The 25,149-nt window shown below is 55.3% G+C and overlaps 2 protein-coding genes and 1 long non-coding RNA gene across 3 annotated transcripts; 2 read left to right on the top strand and 1 right to left on the bottom strand.

Annotated features, from left to right (window-relative positions):
* The first annotated feature begins 1,650 nt into the window (after positions 1 to 1,650).
* Slc11a1 (solute carrier family 11 member 1) lies at positions 1,651 to 11,759 on the top strand. The gene is made up of 15 exons (XM_059278112.1): positions 1,651 to 1,698; positions 2,303 to 2,479; positions 3,636 to 3,758; positions 4,049 to 4,168; positions 5,933 to 6,039; positions 6,419 to 6,489; positions 6,790 to 6,857; positions 7,026 to 7,181; positions 7,847 to 8,005; positions 9,413 to 9,502; positions 9,599 to 9,718; positions 9,992 to 10,141; positions 10,523 to 10,596; positions 11,022 to 11,175; positions 11,276 to 11,759. Exons 1-15 carry the CDS (start codon positions 1,651 to 1,653, stop codon positions 11,387 to 11,389), a joined length of 1,731 nt encoding a protein of 576 aa, XP_059134095.1. The 3' UTR covers positions 11,390 to 11,759.
* Positions 11,760 to 17,258: 5,499 nt separating this feature from the next.
* On the top strand, positions 17,259 to 23,049 carry Ctdsp1 (CTD small phosphatase 1). Its single transcript, XM_059278401.1, has 7 exons — positions 17,259 to 17,451; positions 18,748 to 18,896; positions 19,283 to 19,384; positions 19,523 to 19,579; positions 20,136 to 20,228; positions 20,815 to 21,000; positions 21,481 to 23,049. Exons 1-7 carry the CDS (start codon positions 17,385 to 17,387, stop codon positions 21,607 to 21,609), a joined length of 783 nt encoding a protein of 260 aa, XP_059134384.1. The 5' UTR covers positions 17,259 to 17,384; the 3' UTR covers positions 21,610 to 23,049.
* LOC131923388 (uncharacterized) lies at positions 20,394 to 23,351 on the bottom strand. Its single transcript, XR_009382594.1, has 4 exons — positions 23,112 to 23,351; positions 22,070 to 22,132; positions 21,182 to 21,229; positions 20,394 to 21,024 (listed from the first exon to the last, which is right to left on the bottom strand). It is a non-coding gene; the product is annotated as an uncharacterized LOC131923388 (long non-coding RNA).
* Between the last annotated feature and the right edge of the window lie 1,798 nt (positions 23,352 to 25,149).

The raw sequence follows: 25,149 nt of genomic DNA, 5'->3' as shown, positions 1-25,149 counted from the left end.
CATGATGTTTTGGGGGGTTATCTATATTGTCTAATGCATCAGAATTCCATGATGTTTTAATCTCAAATTACATTCCATTGCATGTCTATACTATATTGTATTTATCCATGTGTTGACAGACACGTGGATATTTTCCACTCCTGGGCTAATGTGAATAATGTTGCTAGGAACTGGTGTTCAAATGTCTGTCTGCATTTCTGCTTTTACTATAGTTGGAATACCGACATTGACCCAATGTCATGGACCATTATCCTGGATCATAATGTCCTCACTTTCTCTTAGACTCATTAGCTGTGGAAGGGTGCACGGACGCGTGGGTACATTAAATCCTGTACAGTGGTTTACATGTGGTTTCCCTATCTACCACATCGCAACCCCACAAGGCTCCTTTAAGTCACTTGTACAACCACATCTATCCTCCATCTGGTCTGTTCCTAACCTGGGGCAACCACAGATCTGATCTTCGGTTCTAGAATGTTGTCCTTGTAAAAGTACTATTTAAATGGGCCCACAGGGGCGGGGGAGACGGCTCAGCGGGTAAGAGGGTTTGCTCTGCCAGTGTGAGAGACTGTGAGAGACCGAGTGCTAATCCTTAGCACCCATATAAAAAGTCAGGCAAAGCTGAAATTTGGAGACAGGCGGATCCTGAGGCCAGCCAGCTTGACAAAACAGTTAACTCCTGTTTCCCCAAGGCTCACTCTCTCTCTCTCTCTCTCTCTCTACACTCACACACACACACACACACACACACACACACACACACACACACGGATTCAAGGCAGGTGTGACACCTATAACCCCAGCACTCAGGGTGCAGAGGTAGGAGGATTATGAGTTTGAGGCCGGCCTCCACCACACAGACTCTGTCTTGAAAACTCAAGGGCTGAAATTGCAGGTCAATGGCAGAGCCTGGTGTGTATGGTGTGTGCAAGGCTCACCTGAAACTTACTATTCTCCTGTCTTAGCCTCTGGAGTACTGGGGTTGGAGACACGTGCTACCACGTTGAACTAAGAGGTAAGCTTTTTTTTTGTTTGTTTGTTTTTTGTTTTTTGTTTTTTGTTTTTCGAGACAGGGTTTCTCTGTGTAGCTTTGCGCCTTTCCTGGAACTCACTTGGTAGCCCAGGCTGGCCTCGAACTCACAAAGATCCGCCTGCCTCTGCCTCCCGAGTGCTGGGATTAAAGGCGTGTGCCACCACCGCCCGGCTGAGGTAAGCTTTTAAAAGTGACTTTTTTTTTTTTTAACCTAAGCACGTGCTAGGCCAGCTTTCTAAACTACTAACCAACTTTCTAAACTACTACCACTAAACTACTTCCCTACTTTGGCTTTGGGTTTCACTAAATTGTTGGGACTTTAAACTCAGTCTGCAGCCCAGGCGCGCTTTGAACTTTTCATCCAGTATAATTTCCTGAAGATTTACCCACGTTATTAAATGTGGTAGTACTTTGTTTCTTTTATTGCCAAGTAGTGATTCACTCACGCGTTGATGGGCAGCTGGAAAATTCCAGCTTTTGGCTATTACAAATACTGCTGCAAGCCATGTTGCTCAAAAGGCAGAAAGTCCTGAAATCAGAGATAATTTTGGGGTACCTGGAACAAGACCAGAGGTATTGTGGAGGACAGGGTAGCCAGGAGAGGAGCAAGGGTCAAAATGTGGGTTACCAGCCCCTTCCGCCACAACTGGCCACTTCTGCGTTTGGTGAGTGTTTCGAAACACCGATTATGTGAAATTGTGGGCATGCCCTTGGTGATGTGGAGATGGAAGCCTGGCAAGGATGGGAAGGATGTGTGTTCCCCGACTCTTACTCACTTGTACCAGCACCCATAGACGGGGACAGATTGAGAAGCTGCTGGGTCTGCTCATCACCCATCTGACACCTGCGTCCTCATGATTCGTGAGTGGGACCTAGTGTGACTCCAGTGGGGGAGGGTGAAGGAGGAGACCAAGTCTGGGGGAGATTTGAGGCAGCAAGAAAGACTTATGGTCTCTGTGGGGGCTCTGGTCTGCCAGACACACTGGAGTCAGGCACTTCTTTGGATTAAAACTGATGGAGAAGGCGGAGTATGGGCCCCCGAGCAGCTAAGCTGGGGGCCCCGAGGAGCTGAGCTAGAGACTTTGGCTTACTTACCCTTCTCTGGGCCTCATGTCTCACAAATCTCCTGACTCAGGAGATTTGGATTGGAGAAGTTCTGTGCTCACTGGGAGGGAAGTGATTCTGGAAACCTCTGCTTGACACACAGATGAAATGGCCAGTCGGAGGGGTGGAGGTGGTGGAGGAGGAGGCAGGCAGCTTGAATCCTAGGCTCTTGAAAGAAGCGCACACCCGCCTAGCATCCTGGGGTCCCTCACAGGTGACAAGAGCCCCCAGAGGCTGAGCAGGCCCAGCTATGGCTCTATTTCCAGCCTGCCTGGCACAGCACCTGTGCCTCCCCAGGAGACCTACTTGAGTGAGAAGATTCCCATCCCCAGCACAGAGCAGGTAGGAATGCTGGGAATATCCTCAGAGCTTCCTGGGTCTACCAGATCCTCTGAGGTCTTGCAGGCTGGGGAGGGGGCGTCTTCTGTGACCACGACCGTGACCAACTGGGTACTCTGTAGTTATCTGAAAAATAATCAGTGGGTTCTCAAGAGGACCTCAGCTTTCCCATGAGGGGGAAAGAGCCTGAAGACTATTTTAGCGTTGGAGGAAGGGACCACCCAGGGAAGTGATGGATAAAGAGAAGTATCACGCTGATTCTAGGATGCTGTCACCCAGTTTTTTTTTTTTTTTTTTTTTTTTTTTGTTTTTTTTTTCGAGACAGGGTTTCTCTGTGTAGCTTTGCGCCTTTCCTGGGACTCACTTGGTAGTCCAGGCTGGCCTCGAACTCACAGAGATCCGCCTGGCTCTGCCTCCCGAGTGCTGGGATTAAAGGCGTGCGCCACCACCGCCCAGTCGCTGTCACCCAGTTTTGCCACACTCTTTCTTTTTATAATGTATCACATTTGTTTATTTATTTATTTATTTATTTATGTACATTTGTGTGTGTATGTGTGTGTGTGTGTATAGGTGTGTCCATACCTATACTATAGCATGCCTGTGGAGGTCAGAGGACAACTTGTGGGAGTCAGTTCTCTCCTGCTATGTGGGTTCCAGGCTTGGTGGCAAGTGCCCTTGCCCTCCGGGCACCTGTTCTCAGTCTCTATTGCTACCATCTGAGCAGATTCGTAGACCAACCAACAGGCTAAACCCAGAAGTAGGGTTGGGTGACTGAGAGAAACCTCAGTGGTTCCCCAGAGAGAAGAGCCTGTGGTCTGAGAAAGGCTGGGGAGGGAGGAGCTGGGACAGGGAGGTGTAACTACAACAAGGTCCCTCTCTCTCTCGGGACTCTTGAGGTCTGCAAGGGGCAGAGACAGGTCACGTGCTGGCCAGCTGCAGAACGTGACCCATCCAAAAGGCAAGAGCCACAGTGACTCAGCACTGCTTCCTCAGGGTGGGGCGCGAGTACTGGGTGGGTGATGGAAGATCAGGCTGGTCAGTCTGGGCCGAAGATGCCTGCTGAGTTTGGCCGAGGTGGGCAGGCTGAGGCCAGCCGCAACCACCAACACCCCCACCCCCACCCCTGCATCTAAGATGACCTGATTCTGCTTACTCACAGGGCACGTTCAGCATGAGGAAACTGTGGGCATTCACGGGACCTGGCTTCCTCATGAGCATTGCTTTCCTTGACCCAGGCAACATCGAGTCGGACCTTCAGGCTGGTGCTGTGGCAGGATTTAAAGTATTGAATCTGGGCCTTTACGGTGGCTTTGTAGGGAGGGGAGCGTCTTGGCTAAGAGAGTGAAGACCCCAGTTCTCCACAGCAAGCTGGTTTACCTGGGAATAGGGATGAAGTTCAAGCATGCTCAGTGTGGCAGGTGCAGGGGGAGGGGTATGTAATGGGGTGGGGGGTGTCTCTAGGGAAGCCCCTCCAGAAAGGAGGCTGTACCGTAGGGGGCGGTCTTTCCACCGCACCCCTTCTCTGTCCCGGAAGCGCTGTTTTGGCTGAGAATCTCCCCTGTTCCCTCACAGCTGCTCTGGGTGCTGCTCTGGGCCACGGTGCTAGGCTTGCTCTGCCAGAGGCTGGCTGCCCGGCTAGGCGTGGTGACAGGCAAGGACTTGGGTGAAGTCTGCCATCTCTACTACCCTAAGGTGAGCATGGACGGGAAGCACCCACGGGTCTCAGACCCTGAGCCGCTATTTATAGCTTCCGTCATCAAATAAAGACATCATCAGCTCCCAGGCATCACAGGTCCCCCTGGCAAATGAAAACACAGACTCAGTTCATAGCACACAAACAGAGCCCCAGCAGCTGAGGGCCGCGTAGTCACTGCTGGGCTGGGGAACTCGGATGTTGTGGATATCCACTCAAGACCACCCAAATCACACCATGAGGTATTTCAGAGGGATTTTTGTATTATTGATTCACTTGTTTTTTGTTTTGTTTTGTTTTTGCACGCTTGGAGATCCGAACCCAGGAGCTCCTATCTACCACTGAGCCCTTCTCCGGCCCTTTTCAGATTTAACCCTTTCAGGATCAGAAGGGCTGGAGGTTCAAAGGCAAAGGGTGTCAGTAAAGCTGATAACCCCTTCCCCACGCCATAGGCACCCCAAAGCAGCCATTTGCTTCTAGAAGCTTGCTGCCAGGCTTAAATAACCATGAGAACTACTGGAACCTAGTATCCTCACTGATATCACTGTCAAAAATGCCACTGGGAGCAGGGGGTCCGTTCCTCTCAACATCTGTCGGAATTAGTCTGTGTCTGTTGCTAAAACGGAGTCCTTGAAGCTGGGTAGTTTATTTTGTTTTCATTTAGTTATTTAGAGGCAGAGTTTCACTATGTAAGCCTGGCTAGCCTGGAACTCAAAGAGACCCACATGCCTCTGCCTCCAGAGTGCTGGGATTAAAGGTGTGCACCATCATGTCTGGCTAGGTTTGGTAATAGTACACCCCTTTAGTCCCCTTTAAACTCAGGAGGCAGAGGCAGGTGGCTCTCTGTGAGTTTGAGGGCAACCTGGTCTACAGAGTGAGTTCCAGGACAGTTAGGGATACTTAAAGAGATCCTGTCTTCCACCCCATCTCACTTCACCTCCTCAAAAAAAAAAAAAAAAAAGAAAGAAAGAAAGAAAGAAAGAAAGAAAACCAACAAAGAAAAGATTAGGCTGGGGTGTCACACACTGGCCAAGCGCATGCCTAGCACACACAAGGCCTGAGTTGACTCTCCAGCACCGCAAAACAAAAAGAAAAAACAAAACAAAACACAAAAGTCTGATTAGCTCACATGTCTACATGTTCCAGGTGCCAGTTTCTGCTTGGCTGTATTTGGGGGCGTGGGAGCCCCATCAGTGCCGGGCAAGCACGCTCACACTGAGCTCCGTCCTCGGCCCTCTTGACTATTTCTTTGAGACAGGGTCTTACCAAGCTGCCCCAGGCTATCCTTGAACTCACCTTCCCTCCTGCTTTAGCTTCTGAGACATCAGGCCTGTGTCACCAGCTCTGTCTTCTGCTCTAAAGGGTTCTGCCAGATCTCAACATGAGACCAAGCTTTGGGTTTAGAGCACCCAAACCCTAGTGAGACACAAAAAACACCACAACAAACTCCTTTAAGCGGGTCTTGTTTCGTTGTTTTGGTTTTTTGAGACAGGAGGGTTCTCTGTGTAGCCCTGGCTGTCCTGGTCACTCTGTAGACCAGGCTGGCCTCGAACTCACAGCGATCCACCCGCCTCTGCCTCCCGAGTGCTGGGATTAAAGGGGTGCGCCCCCACCGCCCGGCTGTCTTATAAAACCAGCTGGCAAATATAGAAGCCTGCAGGCTTCCAGGCCCACGGCTCAGTGCAGAGCCCCGGAAAGCAAGTGCAGAGTGAAATGCCAACCAGCTAGCCTTCTTTTAAGGAAGCAACATCTCCTCCCCATAGGTGCCCCGCACCCTCCTCTGGCTGACCATCGAGCTAGCCATTGTGGGCTCAGACATGCAGGAAGTCATCGGCACAGCTATCTCCTTCAATCTGCTCTCAGCTGGACGGTATCATGCTAGGGAGCCCACCTCAGTCCGAGGCCGGAGGGAGCACCTGTTGTCTCCCCAAGCCGAGGGCCTCCCTATGTCTTTTTTTTAATCACCCTATTCCCTCACACATAAGGCTGGTATGAATCTATTTCTCAGGATGTAAGGTGACACATGTAAACTCACACACGTGTCAGTCACAAGGCACAGGCCAGGGCTCCCTACCACACCTGATCCCTCTACCTGGTTTTGCCCTTCCTGGGTGTATCTACACATGTTCAGCACACCCCACACTCCCCTCGCCCTAGCTCTCTGGGCCATTTGGGTGCCTGACTCCCCACTGAGGGTTGGAACTCCAGACCTGGACCAGGCTGGACTGATCCGACCTATGTGGTTTCAGCATCCCCCTGTGGGGTGGCGTCCTGATCACCATCGTGGACACATTCTTCTTCCTCTTCCTGGATAACTATGGTGAGAGAAAGTCCTTCTTCTTAAGGGATAAGAGTGGGTAGGGCTGCCCTCATGGAGCCTTGGCTCCTCCCAGGGCTATGGGTCCCCCTTCCTCCAGCTGTGTGCCTTGAGCAAGGGTTTCCGGTTTCATCTTCTGTAACACGGGAAAGAACAGCCCAGACGTCATAGGGCTGTGGGGAGGTTTCAGTGAGGAAAATATATGTTAAGCCCTTGGCCCAGTGCCTGGGACAAAGTGCTCAAAACAGCCACCCGCCAGTGTTTATGCGACAGGGGTTTGGAGTCTGTGTTTTATACTCCTAGGATTGCGCAAGTTGGAAGCTTTCTTTGGATTTCTTATTACTATTATGGCTTTGACCTTCGGTTACGAGGTGGGAAATCAGAGCTACACCCCTTTCCTCGAGATCACCCCCTTCCCTTCCTTCTGGGTCGCCTGAGGGTCTAAGGACATAGCCCTCAGCCACGCTCCTTGCCTGCCTTTGGGGATGGGGTGGGAGGGAGGGTGGATTTAGGTGGGCTGACCAAGCTCCTTCCGACAGTATGTGGTAGCACGTCCATCCCAGGGAGCACTTCTTCAGGGCCTGTTCCTGCCCTCCTGCCCCGGCTGTGGTCAGCCTGAGCTGCTGCAGGCGGTGGGCATTGTTGGCGCCATCATCATGCCCCACAACATCTACCTGCACTCAGCCTTGGTCAAGGTGAGCAGAGGGGAGGGAGGGATGAGGAGCCCGTGCCTCAGCCTGAGCCCCTGCCTCAGGCGCCCGTCCTCGAGGATCTTAGATGAGAATGGAATCAATCATTCTCTGCTGTTCAGTCCACCTGTCTGAGGTGTGCTAGGAGCTGGGGGAGGGGTGTACCTCAGTCAAGGCCCTGCCCCCGGGCCCAGAAACATCTGCATCCCAGTGTGGGGATACAGACAAGGACAAAGTAAACAAAGGAAGGAATCTCAGATGGTGCAAGGTGCTCACAAAGAAACAAACTAAAAAGTCTGGTAGAAAGACCGAAGGATGGGAGACGGCATTGCAAACAGGGAGACCGGCAAGTGCAAAGGTCCTGAGGCAGAAATGAACCAGACCCATTCAAAGATGAAGCATGTTGGATGAAGGGGAAGAACATCAGGGCGGAATTAGAGAGGGATCTCAAAGGTCAGGTCTTCCTTCACTCACATAACCTGTCACTGCGGACCAGACCTCCGGCCAGGGATGTGGGAAGGGGGCAGTTGACCAGGACCTGAACCAGATTCTACACAGGGGACTTTGAAGGAACTGTGACTCAGAGGGAACACAGGTATAAATGTGGGGGTAGAGGACGTCGGGGACCTCTGAGAGACTTCGGTCCTTCCCTCCATCTCTGACCTTACTAGTCCAGAGAGGTAGACAGAGCCCGCCGGGCGGACATTCGAGAAGCCAACATGTACTTCCTGATTGAGGCCACCATCGCCCTCTTCGTGTCCTTCATCATCAACCTCTTCGTCATGGCTGTCTTTGGTCAGGCCTTCTACCAGCAAACCAATGAGGAAGCGGTGAGCCACACTGTCCCCATGTACCAGCAGTGCTTGTGTGCTCCCCACCCCATCGGCCCTCAGCTTGGCCCCCAGGTTTCAGGTCACGGGGTCACACCTTCCGGAGTCCCTGCTGGACTCTGGGCTGTAGGGTCCTCTCTCCTCATCATCTCAACTCCCAGAAGACAGCTGTCAGTCAATCACGTTGCAGCAATGACCCAGCTGTTGTTTTGGTACCAGGCATCGCCCGAGAGCCACAGGGTAGAGCGAGCAAGGAAGGAATCCCGCACCTTGCTCTTGTAGATGTCACACACAGGGAAGACAGGAAGAGACAGGAAGCCAGCCGCCCGCCCACGGGTGCTCAGGGGAGTTCAGAGTCGGAACAGTGCAGGGATGCAGCTGCAGGTGGAGATGCAGAATGACGGGCGGAGGGGGGAGGGTCCCCGAAAGGACCTTGGCAGTTCCGTTCTCTCTGGAAGCAGGAGCTGACCAGCTCCTCCTAGCTCTCTGGGCTCTAGACTTGGGTCTGTCACCCCCTAGGAGTCAGTCCTCCATCATGGGGCTATCACAATCCTAGTCACTTGCTAAAGGTGGAACCCTCTGTGTGCATGTGGTGTGGTGGTGGTGGTGGGGATTGGGGCAGGGAGCAGCTGGGATTCCCTAATCATTGCACTTGGAAGGCCTTGCTATATGTCCTGAGTGTGTGAGGCTGCATCTCCCCCCCCCACGACGTCACACTACTACGTAGCGTGAGGGGAGAGGATTCTATGGGAGACTTCAAAGCTTATTTTCTTGTTTTTTTGGTTTTTGTTTGTTTGTTTGTTTGTTTAGTTGGTTGGTTGGTTTTTCGAGACAGAGTCTACCTGTGTAACCGCCCTAGCTGTCCTGGAACTCGCTCTGTAGACCAGGCTGGCCTCAAACTCACAGAGATCCTCCTGCTTCCTAAGTGCTGGGGTTAAAGGCATGTGCCACCACCACCTGCTTGTTCCACGGCCGGGCTTGTTTTTCTTTTTTGAGACAGGGTTTGTCTGCTCTTACTGATCCCAGAAGCTAGAAGTCCAGTTCTCCTGTGAAGCTGCATTTTAAATACTAACAACAAATTCACAGTAAGAGAAATGAAAACCAGCTGGGCATGGTGGCCCAAGCCTTTAAACCCAGCACTCTGAAAACAGAGGCAGAGCTCTGTGAATTCAAAGCCAGCCTGGTGTACACAGGGAATTTCAAGACACACAGGGCTACATAGAGATACTTTGTTTCAAAAAAAAAGAAAGAAAAGAAAAAGAAAAAGAAAACCATTACTAACAAAGTATCTCTAGCCAGATTTCGCCGGCCGGCTTCAGGTTTTAAATTGACAGGGCCTGGGGTCCTGATTTTCCAAAAATGCGTTTGTGTTTTTCCCACCTCCCTCCTACTGACTCCTGCCCGCAGTTCAACATCTGTGCCAACAGCAGCCTGCACAACTATGCTAAGATCTTCCCCAGGGACAATCACACAGTGTCAGTGGATATTTACCAAGGAGTAAGTGCCACTCAGGCCAGCTGTCTGGCCACGCCTTGTCGGGGGTGGAGCCTCTAGTGGGCGGGGCCTTTGTCTGATCACACCTTCTCCCTCTAGGGTGTGATCCTAGGCTGTCTCTTTGGGCCTGCAGCCCTCTACATCTGGGCAGTGGGTCTCCTGGCAGCCGGCCAGAGTTCCACTATGACTGGCACCTACGCAGGGCAGTTCGTGATGGAGGTGGGCATTGAGGGCCCACTGGCCAATGGAGGCTTGGTGCTGGCTGGGCCTTTCTGAGTTGCAGAGGGGCGGGATGACAGCCAGAATCCCGAGAGATTTTCCATAATCGGCAACCAGTTAGGGGAATCCTCCCTTCCCCACTCATCCTCTCCTCAACAAGGGTCAGAGCTGCCCCCATTTCCAAGATGGACAAACTGGGGTGGGGGGTGGCAGGGGAGTCTGAGACCACCGAGGCCGCACGGCCTCATCAGGGTGCTTGCTCCTCGCACTCAGGGCTTCCTGAGGCTGCGGTGGTCCCGCTTCGCCCGCGTCCTCCTCACTCGCTCTTGCGCCATCCTGCCCACCGTGCTTGTGGCCATCTTCCGAGACCTGAGGGACCTATCGGGCCTCAACGATCTGCTCAATGTTCTGCAGAGTCTGCTGGTGAGAACCGTGGTCCAATAAGGAGCACAGTAGCCCCCTCCGCACCCCCCAAAGAGCCCTCTAGGCGCTGCCCTAAACCCTCACGGGACTCCACAGCCAACCTAAGTTGCAAGAGTCCCCACTGTCCCCATTCCACAGATGGAAAAACTGATGAATGGAGTTAGTTGACTGGAGGCTGAGCTGGCATTCAAACTCCAGCAATCTGAGGCCCAAGCTCTCCATACTTCCTCCTGCTTTGAAAGGGACACGGATGAGAATATTGCCCGGGGCTCTTAGGGAACTTCCCCAAAGGCCCACCAGCCAGAGGAGATGCGGGGGGTCGCTGCTCCTACTCCCTGCTGTACCAAGGCAGGCTCCCTCAGCCTCCACTGCTCTCCACAGCTGCCCTTTGCTGTGCTGCCCATCTTGACATTCACCAGCATGCCAGCCGTCATGCAGGAGTTTGCCAATGGTCTGTGAGTACTCCCCTCCCAAACCAGATCCTAGACCCTGGCCTTCTGTACTCACAGCCACGGAGAGGCAGGAACAACTGTCATCACCACCATCCCATGAAACCAAAGGCCCCAGGACCTTAAAGAACTTGCCCAGTGTCTCACAGCTACTAACCATGGGAGCCAGGACTTGGTGGGGCTTGTTCTAGAACCTGGCTTTACCTTCACCACACCCCTTGCCAAGTCCTGCCAGTGTGGACCCTGAAGGGCCCCCAAGCAGCCAATGGGGTCTGTCTGCTCTAGACCACACAGGTCAGAAGAGGAGGGATCTTGAGTCCCTGTCCCCAGTTCCAGGCTAGCTGGAGGCCCTGGGTGTGGGTGTGGGTGGGGAGATGACCCAGGTGGTCCAGCTGCATCCAGCCAGCCCTCAGGACCCTGTCATCCCCCAGGTTGAGCAAAGCCATCACTTCCTGCATCATGGCACTGGTCTGTGCCATCAACCTCTACTTTGTGGTCAGCTACCTGCCCAGCCTCCCGCACCCTGCCTACTTTGGCCTCGTAGCTCTGCTGGCTCTGGGCTACCTGGGTCTTACTGCCTATCTGGTACTGGGGGCAGCCAAGGGTTAAGGGAGGGCAGGAGAGGGAGACCCACGGGGCTTCTGCAGAGCTCTGGCCTCTCTCCCCATTCATGGTCCTTTCGCAGGCCTGGACCTGTTGCATTGCCCATGGAGCCTCCTTTCTGACCCACAGCTCCCACCAGCACTTCCTATATGGGCTCCCCAAAGAGGAGCAGGAAGATGGGGAGAGCTCTGGGTGAGAGGAGCAGAACACCGGCCCACCGGATCCAGCAAGCAAGGCAATTGGAGATCCACCACGCAGCTTAGTGGATTACAGGTTTCCAGTTTAGACAAGCGCTTCACCTCTGAGTAAAGTGCCCTCATCCGTGCTAGGGACCACACCCATCTAACCACCAACGTCAAAGACTTAAAAAACACAGAGCCTGGGGCTAGAGAGATGGCTAAACTGTTAAGAACACTGGCTGCTCTCTCCAGCACCAACATGGTGCCTCTCAAGTGACTGTGACTCCTGTTCCAGGGCATCCAGTGCCCTCTTCTGACCTCCTAGATCGGGTACTGCATGCACCCGGGCACAGACAGGCATGCAGGCAAAGCATCCATATAAATAAAAATTACTTCAACACAAAACAGTGTCTGCTGCTTGGTTCCTGAAAGATATCCAAAAACTCTTCCGTGCAATCTTGTAATCCTCCTGGACTGAGGTAGTAGGATGGTGGTACCAGGTTAGTCAGACCAGCCCATTCAAAAGAAAACAAAACAACTCCACGACTCTGTTGTCTCACTTGGAAGGTGGAGGCCGAGGCTTAAGGAGTTCTAGGTCATCCTCTTGCTATATAGTCCAAGGCTAACCTGGGCTACCTGACAGCCTGTCTCGAGGAGGAGGAGGAGGAGGAGGAGGAGGAGGAGGAGGAGGAGGAGGAGGAGGTGGTGGAGGAGGTGGAGGAGGAGGAGGGTGCGGCAGCAGCAACCTGACAAACTTGGGCGGGGGGGGGGGGGGCGGGGTTAGGACTGGAAGAAACTTTAAAAAAAAAATAGTCCGACGACTGAACAGTGGCTCCCCTCTGTTCCAAAGCGCTGGAAAAAAATCTAAACGTCGAATCCCGCACCCCTCAAATGTCTGATTATCTTCCTACTCTCTGTTTTTACTGCAACCCATTTTCCAGGCAGTAAAACCTAGAAACGGTTCCTTTTCTGTCAGGAACCAGGCCATAAAGGACCCAAAGTCTGTGCCTTCAAGGCTCAGTTCCTTTGCCATCTCCCCAGGGGACAGGGCTGGCCCGACTCCCACGCTGCCCCATTAGGGTTCCCTGCACTCGTCTCTCAGCTCCCCCTAGGGGCAGAGACTCTCCCGAGCACCCACACTCCGGCCTAAGCCCTGCCGTCCCTCAGGGGCAAGTGGAACTCAGGTGAGCAGGCGGGTGCTCTCCTAAGGCTGCGGAAGCCACCTCGGCGCGGGCAGAGGTTGCAAGTACCAGCGAGGGCAGGGAACCCCTTCCTCCGCAGCGAGCCTCCCGGAACCCTTCGCCCCGTGCAGCGCTAGCACTTTGCAGACGCTCCCTAGACAGTTTCTAGGCTCCCCTAAGTCCCTCCTCCGGACTCCTCCGGTGGCTCGCACCCGAGCCTAGAACAGCCCTGAGCAGCACCGAGGAACGGGTGTCCACCGAGCCTTGTCCCAGGGTTGAGCCCGGGGGAGGTTCGCTGTCTGGAAGTAGCTCCCATTACCCGGAACCCAGCTGGGTAGGCTGCCGGCTGGACGCTCAGATTGGGGCGCTTGTTTATGAAAAGAATTTCCTCTTTCTTAAAAGGGCAACGAGGAGAGTGGGGCCCGAAAGGAGCGGCGGAGGGACCGGTCTGGCGCAACCCGGACAGCCGCTGGAGAGGGTCCCTCCCCACGCCTTGGTGCTTGCCTCTGGAGAAGATGGAACCCGAGATAGCGAAGAGGGGAAGGGGGCTCCCGAAGAACACGTCTCCCAGATTCCCCTTCCGTTTCTCCTAAGTGTCCCCCAACACATTCCTGTGATTCCCTTGGCATTCATTAATGGGGTGCCTTTTTTTTGTAGTAGGCCCGGGACTAGAAGTGGAAGAGAGGTAAAGTCCCGAATTAAAGAGGATGTCAACTGTCAAAGAGCTCTCACGGGAAGGGGGTGGAGGTGGGGCTAAATAAACAAGAGCCGTGACAGGATGGGGCCGGACACCTGACCCAGTGAGTTCAGGGGGAAGGCCACTGCGAACAGGATTCTGAAAGCTGAGCTAGAAAGGGCTGTCAGTGAGTGGGCCCCGAGTGCATAGTTCCCAGATGCTGCGGAATGGGTCGGGGGTGGGGTGGGGTGGGGGGGACCCAGAAGGATGGGAAGGTTGATAAGGTTGATCCATGAATAATTAAGTGTAGGATTCCGGATTGGGCGTCAGGATTGGGCGCTGAGAAGGTAAATTTGGCTCCGGCGACTGCACTTCCCTGGCAGGGAATGGCATGTGGTAGCTCTAACAGCCTGGAACTCCAGCTCCAGGGGCCGCTTTGACACTCTTCTAGCCTCCCGAGGCATCCTAACACTGGTGGCGTACACTAACACATGTACATAAAAATAAATGTTAGCCGGGCATTGTGGCACACACCTTAACATCAGAACTCTGGAGGCACAAGCAGGTGGCTCTCTACGCAGTTGAAGCAGGCCAGCTTCGTCTAAACCGCAAGTCCCAGGCCAGCAAGAGCTACACAGTGAGACTATCTCCAAATAATAATTGTAACAATGAAAATAAATCTTGGGGCCAGGGAAATGGCTCAGTAGGTAAAGGTACCAGCCACCATTCCTGAGGACCAGAGTGCAGTCTTTGGGCCCTATGAGTGTGGATTCTCTGACTCCATACATGTATTGTGGTACATGCGTGCTCACACACAAAGAAATAAAATATAGTGATTTTTAAAAACTTTTCTTTCTCCTCCTCCTCCTCCTCCTCCTCCTCCTCCTCCTCCTCCTCCTCCTCCTTCTTTTCTCCCTCTTCCTGAGACAGGGTTTCTCAGTGTGTAGCTCTGGCAGTCCTGGAACTCACTCTGTAGACCAGGCTGGCCTCGAACTCACAGAGATCCGCCTGCCTTTGCCTCCCAACTACTGGAATTAAAGGCTTGCATCACCATTACCACCGGGCTCATTTAAAAAAAAAATTTTTTTAAAAGATAAGGAGGGTCGGCTTAGGGGCTACTGAGGCCTCAGGTCAAAGATGAGGTCAGCTGTTTGTAACCATTGGTCACTGGTGAGTGTAACCCCCATCTCCGTGGTAGACCTGGTGAATCCAGCCCCCAAACTCTGATTGAACTTAAGGAAAGAGGCCTACCTTAGCGTTTCCCTAGAAGCTTCATAGGTCTGTCCCCTGCCCCATTCTGCGAGTGGGAAACCGAGGTGCTGGATGGAGGGACCCTTGTCTCAATTGCCCTACAGCATCCAGCTGAGTCCTGTTTACCACCCCCCACCCCGCCGCCAGCAGCCCACACTATTGTAATTTGATGCAACCATCAAATTAATAATCGTAATAGATCGTGTGGGTAAAGCCTCCCTCCCCAACTGCTGGGGGAGAGTAAACAGTAGCAGAGATGGAGCCATGCTCCCCTTGGAGGAAACAAAACTGCCTCCATCCTCCGGACTGCCGGTGCGATTTTCACAGTCCTGCCCCGGAGCAGAGAGAGAGCCTGGGAGCTTCCTGCAGGAGGTGACCCATCTGGGCTGTTTGGGGGTAGCTCCTGAGGACTGGTGTGAGCTTAGATGGCAGGTTTGTGAGTGTTCAGGGTAGCGGGTTAGGGAACGAAGGGAATCGAAGGCAGCCAGCCGCCTGGCTCTGTCGCCGGACAGAGAGGCTCATTCAACCTCCGGTCACACATTTCCTTTTGGGGACATTGGGGGCCTGGCTGAGAAGAGGGTCTCCCAGTAGAGGTCCCGAAGAGAGAGAGGGCAGAGAGCCTGGGTTTGTGCCTTCAGTTTTCCGAGCTGTTTCCTCTTCTGCCAAAAAACGCAAGAAGGGTATCGTTCCGGGGAGTCCGAGGGATCCTGAGTGCAATTTAGGGCGCGAGACCCGGGGCGTCAACACACGGGAGGTGAAGACCTTGGAGTGTAAGGGTGGCAGCCCTGGGGCTCCCGGAGAGCAGAAGCAGGGATCGGGGATCAGGGCCCCACACTCCTGAGTCTGGCACCGCGGGCCAGACCCCCAGCCCGCTTTCTGCTGGGACGCGACAGGACGCGCCCGCCCCGCCCCGCCCCAGTGCCTGGGGGAGGAAGTGGCGAGGAGTGCATGTCAAGGCTTGGCGTTCGTATTTTTTAAATTACGACGAATGAAAGGAACTTTGTAAAACAGGAAAAATTTAAAAATAAATAAAAATAAACGGACCGCAGCCCTAGAGGGTCGCAACCGGGGGCTTCCTGTGAGCAGACCCTGGGTGTCAACGCAGACCTAGGCAATGGCCATCTGGGGTGTGTCCCCACAGATCCGGTGACACGTGTGTTTAAAATCTGAACAGTTGCAGTCTCAGGCGCCCAAGGGCGGGCGCTGGGCCCTCTCTCCCGCCCTCCCTCCGCGGGCGTCCCCTGGGCACTTGGGAACGCAGCCAGCCCTGGAACTGGCCCCTCTAATAATCACAGATAGGGGCCGCGGGGTGGGGGTGGGGAGCCGTCTAAACAAGGTGGTACTTCTTCTAGTTCGATGGGACTTGGCTCTGCCAAGGACGAGGAGGCACGTTCCAATTCGAGGGAACAGCACGTCCAAGAAACAAGGCCCTGAGCTGCGGAGGCTCGGCTCCTGTCGGCTGGTGGGGGCGGGAGGGACGCTGCATGGCTTGGCAGGGCAAGAGGGCTAGATTTGCTACAGGACAAGCCGAAGTGGCATTGTTCACATCCCGTGATGCCCTCGAGGCTGCGGTGGGGACTGAGTTATAGTTGGTCGGATCAAGAACATTATTTGGGACTGGCGAAGTGGCTCGGCCGTTAGGAGAACGTACTGCTCTGGACGACTATGCGAGCGAGCTGGGTTACCAGCACGCACAGAGGGCGGCTAGGAACTTGCTTGTAACTCCAGCTCCAGGGGATCTGACGCCCTCTTCTGGTCTCCGTAGGCTCTGGCATACATACACAGAAATAAATCTTTCTAGAATCCTATAATTTGATGAGTTTGCATTACTGGAACTAGCAAAGAGGGCCCCCCTTTTTCCCCCTCACTCACGATATCCACAACATTAGACAAAAGACCCACTGTAGGGGCGGTGAGAAGGCTTAGGGGTTGAAGGTGCCTGCTGGTAAGCCTGACCACCCGAGTCTGATCCCGCCATCACTTGGTGGAAGAAGAGAACATCTGATCTCCACTCGTGGCACGCGCATCCCTCCCATACACAAATAAGTGTAATTTTAATTTTAATTTTTTTTAGAGACTGGAAAGATGGTTCAGAGGCACTTGCTGCTCTTGAAAGGACCCCGTTTCCGTTCCTAGGATCCATATAGTGGCTCACAACCATCTGTTAACTCCAGTTCTAGGTAAAATGGACACCCCCTTCTGGCCGCTGAGCTGCACTGCACATACGTGATGCACGTACACATGGGCAGGCCATACACAATATTTAAATTTTTTTTTTTTAAAAAAAGCACCCATTTTACAGAAAGTTAACATTATCCCATTTTCCAGAAGTGCAAACGGAGGCAGCTGGTGTCAGCCCCTTGGAATGCGCGGAGGTGGAGCTGCGTCGCCTTCGGGCACTCCCGGGGAGGCCGGGCGCTTGGGGCGGGCCTGAGGCCCCGAGCTCCTCGGCTTGCAGCGACCGGTTACCGCTGTCCGCCCTGCCACGCAGCCGCAAAGGCTGGGTCCCGCCAGAACGCCGCAGGAAGAGAGGCGACGCCCCCTGGATCTCCGCAGGAACCCGGCCCGCCTCCCAGTCCGCCGGGCCCCAGAAGTGATGAAAGCTGCGGCCGAGCCCCGGTCGCGCCGAAGCCGTTGCCCTTTTAAGGGGGAGCCTTGAAACGGCGCCCGGGTTCCATGTTTGCATCCGCCTCGCGGGGAGGAAACTCCATGTTGTAACAAAGTTTCCTCCGCGCCCCCTCCCTCCCCCTCCCCCCGAGAACCTGGCTCCCCTCCCCTCCGAAGCTCGCGGGGATCCCTCCCTCCCACCCTCCCCTCCCCCCCGCGCCCCGATTCCGGCCCGAGCCGGGGGGGAGGCCGGGCGCCGGGGCCAGAGTCCGGCCGGAGTGGAGCGCGCCGGGCCCCATGGACAGCTCGGCCGTCATTACTCAGATCAGCAAGGAGGAGGCGCGGGGCCCGCTGCGGGGCAAAGGTACACGGGCGGCGGGAGGGGAGGTCGGGGCTGAGGGCTGTCCCCGCGCCGCAGCCGCTGCCACTGCCCCGGGCGCGCGCCTCGGCCCAGCCGGAGCCCCGGGGCCAGCGGGGGCCGGGGGAAGAGTTTGAACTCCGCGAGAGTCTGGAGCGCTGGGCGGGGCCTGGCGCCACTAGAGCGCTCGGTATGCTTCCAGTAGGGAAACTGAGGCCGGAGGCAAGCGAGGGGTTAGTCGGCTGGCGATTCCCGGGCGTCGCCCCCTCCCCCAGTTTGGCGCCAATTGGACTGGAAGGTGGGGGTGAGGCGGCCGCCTGGCCACCCGTTGAGGCTCCGCCTCCTCCAGGCTGAGGTCTGGAAGGGGTGCCGAGGTGACAGCAGCGGGCTGGGTAGTCTTGCAGGGATCTCCCGCCAACCCACAGCCACGTTCCCACACACTCGGGCGTCGCGCGCGCGTGGAGCTGCGGGCGACACCCTCGGGGCCGGAGAGCCACTCATCTTGCAAGACAGACTCACGAGCCCTGTGCCCAGCTGCGCACGGGGCACCCCGGCTGCAGCAGGCCAGGCCAGTTGGCGTCGGGCCTGTGCACACTCGCATCGACCCAGCCCCTGGGGCTGGCCTGGGTGGGGATCACCCCCCACCTTCTTCCCCTGTGTGAACTTAAAAGATCGGGAAGTCAACCGGGATTCGTCCACGGTCCTGTCCCAGCTTCTTTGGGGGCCGGAGGCAGAAAGGATTAGCAAAGAGGGCGCGCGCCGCGCGCGTAGGGGTGAGGTGTGGGGGTGTCTGTCAATTAGAAGGCCGCTGCCTCTCCGAAGTCTAAGGTTGAGACGGGGCGGGGTGGAGGAGGCGGGGCTGACAGACCTGGGACACTGGCCTCTGGGCCCAGGCTGGATGAGGACTTTGGACCCATGGGGTAGACAGAATGGAGGGAGAGTGGGAGTGGACGACGGGGCCCCGAGCCCTGACGTTCCTGAGCAGGGGCTACCCAGGTAAGGTGTGGGGCCAGGCCAGGTGATTGCAAACCAACCCCTGGGAAAAAGAGAAAGCACCCCGTCGTCTGTCTCCTCCTTCAGGCCACCTACTCCTTAAAGTGGCTGCCTTCTCAGCCACACCAGATTTCCGTATGTGGAAGAGTTGCAGGGGCCCCTGGAAAGGGGCATTTCATAGAGGGCCAGAGGCACCCTGGTGTGACTCTTGATGGAGGAAAGTGCCCACGCTCTCGGTGCTCAGGGAGTAGACCCGTGCATGGAGCCTCTCTGCAGGCCAGTGTGCCCACTTTTCACTCCTTGCTTCAGGTGACCAGAAGTCAGCAGCTTCCCAGAAGCCCCGGAGTCGGGGCATCTTCCACTCACTCTTCTGCTGCGTCTGCCGAGATGATGGGGAGGCCCGGCCTGCCCACAGTGGGGCTCCCCTGCTGGTGGAGGAAAATGGCGCCATCCCTAAGGTGTGTAGTGGTCGGAAGGGAACTGCACACTCACGCCCCTGGGCCCAGCTCGAAGTGGACTTGGCAGAAGGGGGTCTAGGCTGAACTTGACTGACACACTTGTAGACCCTAAAATGTTCAGAAAAGGGAGGCGCCTCCCCGCTAGGTCCAGCCCTTTTCCAACCTCACCCCCTACCAACACCCGTGACTTGCCTGAGATCTGAGTAGACCCCTTATAAATGGGTACTTTCTGAGGTGAGGAAGAGGGATCCGTCCATATAGCCTATCCCTGGTCCACAGTTGGCAAGACCAAAGCTGGGGAGCGGGTGGTTGGGTCCTCAGATAGAGCTGGGGAGGGAGGCCTGCGTAGGAGGTACCCCACCCAGCCCAGCCCCTCCCCACCGCAGACCCCAGTCCAGTACCTGCTTCCCGAGGCCAAGGCCCAGGACTCGGACAAGATCTGCGTGGTCATCGACCTGGACGAGACCCTGGTGCACAGCTCCTTCAAGGTGGGCCCTGCCCAGCAGCCCTCAGCCTGCAGTCTCTGAGGGGGGGCCTACCCTGGTCAGGGAGGGAGGTCTCTGCTGGACTTCCACCCCTGGGACTCCCCTCCGTCTCCAGCTCCAGCCATTTTTCTCTCCTCACAGCCAGTGAACAATGCTGACTTCATCATACCCGTGGAGATTGATGGGGTAGTTCACCAGGTGAGGGGCAGAGGGAGGTGGGGGGGGGTTGGCGTCTGCACTCTACACCCCAGGTACCTCCCACCAATCTTGAGAGAGCCCCAAATGGAACTTTGATAGATGGGGAATGTCCAAGGCTCGAACAGGGTATGAAACCCAAGGCTCTCTGGTACCCCGGGGATAGATCGAGCCAGACTCCCAGACCTGCAGAATTGTGGAGCCCTCTTCCCCCCTCACCCCCACTGCCCGGGACCCAGTTCAAGTAATTCAGGATAGGTTGTGGTGCTGGCCAGCCTGTTCTCCATTACTTGGCTCGGGGGCCGGTGCCCTGCAGCCTAGGGGTGAGAGGGCTAACCTGGGCTCCTGCATTTGGAGAAAGCCAAGGAGGGAAAGGGGCTGGGGATTAGCGACTCCCACTAGGTGAGGTGGGACCACATTCTGGTCCTCTTTAGGGAGGGGGATGGTTGGGGCAGCCCGCGGGCTTTGGGGAAGCCCACAGATCCTGGGCCAGCCTCCTCTACTATTCCCGTTGTTTATCTCCTCAAGCCGGCAGCTCCCTCACTGGTTCATTCCCCAGGTCTACGTGCTGAAGCGGCCCCACGTGGATGAGTTCCTACAGCGAATGGGCGAGCTCTTTGAGTGTGTGCTGTTCACTGCCAGCCTTGCCAAGGTGAGCCCTGGAGTCTGGGGCAACCATACCCTCCTGTTGGGGTGCGCCCGCCGTGTAGTGCAGGTCGTTGGAAGAAAGAAGGCACTCCCAAGATGAAATTTTAAGGCCTAGGTGGCCCCAGGAAGGTCTGGCCTCTTCTGATGGATTGAACCCCAAACAGCCGTACGAAGGTGTATTTATTCAAAAGTTACACAAAGTATTTCCTCACACCAAGCTCCCCAGTCTTAATTCCCATGTCTTACTGAAGGAGAGCATCACATGCCTCCATGACTCTGGTCCTTTATTATGTACCGTGCGCAAGCGATACACAGTAATGCAAGAGTCTCAGGTGTGCCCGAGGCATCTTGTGACCGAAGTCATGGGATGGCCGCAGAGCCCCTCAGCAAAACAAGTGTACGGATGACAGGAAACAGTCATTGTTTTCCATAAGGATTTTTCAAGGTCAACACACTTCTAAAAAGCAGCTGTTCATCCTAATGTCCACGCCATACAGCGAGTCTGCTAAATTCCCACACCTTCAACATGTAACTAGATGCAGCCCTGGGCATTACCACTCAATCAGGAGTCTGACTTACCCCCACCCCAGTATGCAGACCCCGTAGCTGACCTGTTGGACAAGTGGGGAGCCTTCCGTGCCCGGCTGTTTCGAGAGTCATGTGTCTTCCATCGGGGGAACTACGTAAAGGACCTGAGCAGGCTGGGCCGAGACCTGCGGCGGGTGCTCATCTTGGACAACTCACCGGCCTCTTATGTCTTCCATCCAGATAATGCTGTGAGTACCCGTGGGACCCAGGGTCTGAGACAGGACAAGAACACATAATGTGCTGTGGTGGCCTCCCCAGCCTTACGTGGGGTGGTAGCCTGGGGAGGCGGGTGACTTCCTGTGACCTATGCCTGCCACCTGCTGCCTGCTCACGTATTCTACCCTGTGCCTGTGTGTGGAGGGTACTCACCTCTGGCCGGGGTCCCCATCTGGCAGTTTTCAAGCTGCCGATCATGACCTGTTAACGGGACAGAATGGATGTGGTGAGTCCCATTTGGGAGCCTAGCCAAATGAAACACAGTGAGCTTAAGTATGTATGTGAACATTTTGCTTAGCGGTATCTACAAATGGATTTCACCGTCACCTGCTGTCAGGGTAAAAAAACAAAAACAAAAACAAAAACATGCACGTGCTGTGTGGGCAGGGATTGGGCTGGACATGGGCCACTCCTGGAATACCTGTCCTCCTCACTCCCTTGTCCCCTCCCAGGTACCAGTGGCCTCCTGGTTTGACAATATGAGTGACACTGAGCTCCATGATCTCTTACCCTTCTTCGAGCAACTCAGCCGTGTGGATGACGTGTACTCAGTGCTCAGGCAGCCTAGGCCCGGGAGCTAGTGAGGAGTCTTGGGGCCAGGACCTGCCCCTCACCAAGGCCCAAGCCTCTTCCCATCAGACTGCGGGAGCCTGCCTATGCTGTTAACAAAACCCATGGGCTCTGCAATATCCACGGCCCTGGGCAAGAGGGTGTCTCCCCTGCCAGGCTGCATGGCGGACAATGAGCCCTTGGGCCCCCCTGTCTCAGTGCCTTCAGACTTCTTCCCCCCTTCTCAGGGGACCTGGGGGGCCCTGTCTCTTGCTCCCCCCTTCTGTCTTCACTTCTCCATGCTGCCATGTTTCTCTGCTGCCAAATTGGGTCTCATAGCCCCAGTTCTGCTTCTGGGGGTAGGGCCAAGGTTTTTGCTGCCCCGTGCCTTGGATTCCCCCACCCCTCAACCCCCAGTCTGGGAACAGTGGACACCAAGTGCCTTGCATAGAACCCTCTTTGCTGGTCAGCTTTTCCCAGATCTCGGCTGACCTGGGAGGAACCAGTATCTCGCCTTCCCGTCCTCCTTCCTGGGATGATGGTGCCCACCAGTTTCTGCATGGGAGGGAGAGGGAGAAAGTCTATTACCACTTGTAAAAGAGCTGGGGACCCTCCTTAGGGAACACTCCCAATTCAGCTTGTCCAAGGCTGATGGCTGCTCCCTTATCATTTAAGCCCCCAATCTCCCCTGGGGGTTGGCAGGACTCCCCTGTGGTGCCATATAAATATGTATATGTGTATATAGATTTTTAAGGGAAGGAGAGAGGAAAGGGTGGGAAGAGACACTCCTCCCTCGCCCCTTCCCTGGGCCCAGAAATTGGGGGAGGGAGGGAGGGAAAGGATTTTTACATTTTTAAAACTACTATTTTCTGAATGGAACAAGCTGGGCTGTGAGGGGTCACAGGCCTGATCTTCTGTCTGTCCCAGCCCTTTTACTGTATTCATCCAAAAAAAAAACATGTATTGAGTATCTTCTCTGCCCAGCAGGGAGCTAGTCCCACCAGCTGAGTGGGAGGGGGGTCTCTGCTTCATCTCTGGTGCCCCACCTCTGAACCCCAAACTTCACTGGTGCCTTCAGACTATCTGCAGGAGGTGGACCCTTCTTGTGGGGTTCGGGAGGTCTTCAGAAAAGCTTACTAAGCTGTTCCCCTCTCCAGTGCCAACTCACACCACCTCATCCCCTACCCCCCCCCCAGCCTCCTCCATAGCCCCCTGCTGGCTGGGGGCGGCTCCCAGGTCACTCTGCCAACTGACTTGTTTCTAAAGCCCCTCCCCACACCTGCTGAGTCTGGAGTTCAAGTCCTTGGGCTCTCTCCCCAGAATATGAGGGTTAAGTGGACCCACAGATAAGTGCCAAGGGAGTTGGTGAAGGGAGAGGATATGGTTGGCCTGAATCGGATGACCTTCCCAATTAAGTGCTTTCTCTGTGACCAGCACCTCAGTGTGATAACTAAAGAGAAAGCTAGACCCCTTCCTGTTCTGCCTCTGTGGTTTTTGGGGAGGGGACTTGAAGTGCGTGAACGTCCCACCACACCTGGGACTACTTTTCAGAACCTTGCTGGGCAGGAGGAAGTTGGCCCGGAGGGACTGCCTGGGCACCGGACACCAGGCCGATCTGAGTTCGGTCGCCAGGACCCACGTGATTGATGGAAAGCGAACACCAACTCGCGCAAGCTGTCCTCTGACCTCACGCGTACCATGGCACGAGCTCGCCCCCACATCTACACGCACTCTAAATAAATAAAAGAACACACAAGCCCCGCGGTGCCCCCACCGCTGGAATGCGGGGCGGGACCTGCCCGGGGCAGGGCGGGAGACGGAAGGCTGGGCAGACACGGGCCGCCCCGAGCCTACGGCCTTCCGGGCAGCGGGGCCAGCAGGGCGGAGACGGGGTGCGAGGACGCCAGGGCGCCCGAAGGCCTCCGGCTCGCATTGGCCGCGCCCTGGTCGCACCCCGCGCCCTGCTCTGGCCCGGCGGCCCCCTGCCAGCGCTGACCACGCCCCTCCGGCCAAGTTCGTCTTCCGCAAACCCCGCCGGGGCGGGGCAGGAAGTGCCCGGCCAAAGCCGACGCCTGCCGCTAGGGGCCTCCCGGTCCTTGCGATCGTGGGGCTCACGAGCCTGGCACTCCCCGGCCTAGAGCACCCCGGATCTGGAAGGATGGGAGTTTGTCTCAATCACCCTTCCTCTGAACGTGTGGAGCTCCAGGCGTTCCCCACCACACACAGTGGAGAAGGGGGGTGGACTCCTCCCAAATGTTGGTCCCTGTCCCCTAGCTCCACCTCCCCAAGGCCATCCCTGCCTCCTCACCACCAGGAACTTAGCCCGGAGCCTCCTTTGCTTTCGGTGTGAGCGCGCGCGCGCGCGCAAAAGGTGTGAAATCGCCCCTTACCGCTTTGTACCTCCCCTACCCCACCCTACTACTTGCCCGACAGAAAAGAGCCAAGAAACTCCCACCTGAGATGAAGCCTACCCCGGAATCAGCTCTGGTCTGGAGCTGCGTGGACCAGGAGAGCCTTTTGCAAGATTTATACCCTGCCCTGGCCTCCTCCCGCCCTCAGTCAGGGTCGGGCTTGGTTTCCTGCTCTGTATGCAAACAGTGGTCGCCTCAAATTTGCATTCCCGGAGGCCAGACAAGCCGAGCACCAGCTTCCATTGAGACCCAGAGTCAAACTCCAGGACTCTGCAACCACACACCCTCTGCCCACGCAGAGTTCAACTCAACCACATGTATGGGTACTTCCTTGTCAGCACCAGTCAGTGTCAGGCTTGCTTCTGCTCTCAAGGAACTCGTCTCTAGTTCCTGGAGCTGGAGAGATGGCTCAGCAGTTAAGAGCACTGGCTGCTCATTCAGGGGATCCGGGTTCAATTTCCGGCACCTACACGGTGGCTCAGAACCATATGCTACTCTAGTCCCAAGAGATCCGATACCCTCTGTGGCCTCCGAGGGCACTTCAGGCATGTGGTACACAGACATACATGCAGGCAAAACACACATGAAAGAAAAATAAGGAAGAAAAATGTTACTGACTCCTGAGGGATGGAGAGATACACAGCATGTTTTAAGTATGAGTATTCTTTCTCTAGGATCAGCTGACGCTACTTCTGAACATCCTTAACATTTCTTCGGAGTTAGTTACTCCAGAAGGACTCTTGAGTGTAAATCCCTCAGGGGCCCATTGGGAATATTTCCAGAATTAAAGCATGATTAATTAACTAAAAGAAAGTCTGAAAAAGAGAAAAAGGAAGTTTTAGCCATAGTGACATGCAGGTGTGACTGCAACCTATAATTTAAGGGAAAGAGGTAAGATAAGCGTTTCTTAGCCAGTGGTGGTGGCACACGCCTTTAACCTCAGCTCGGGGAGGCAGTTGGAGTTCGAGGCCAGCCTGATCTACAAAGTGAATTCCAGGACAGCCAGAGCTACACTGAGAAACCCGGGAGAGAGAGAGAGAGAGAGAGAGAGAGAGAGAGAGAGAGAGAGAATATGAATGTTTCTGTAGCAACCATATTATAACTTGGTCTTTGATCACTGTTAAAATCTCTACCAGCAGGGGTTAAGGTATAGCTCACTAG

This window comes from Peromyscus eremicus, chromosome 13 (genome assembly GCF_949786415.1).
Source record: "Peromyscus eremicus chromosome 13, PerEre_H2_v1, whole genome shotgun sequence".
NCBI classification, from domain to species: Eukaryota; Metazoa; Chordata; class Mammalia; order Rodentia; family Cricetidae; genus Peromyscus; species Peromyscus eremicus.
Note: the sequence above shows the minus strand (reverse complement) of the source record. Positions and strands in the feature narration are given on the sequence as shown.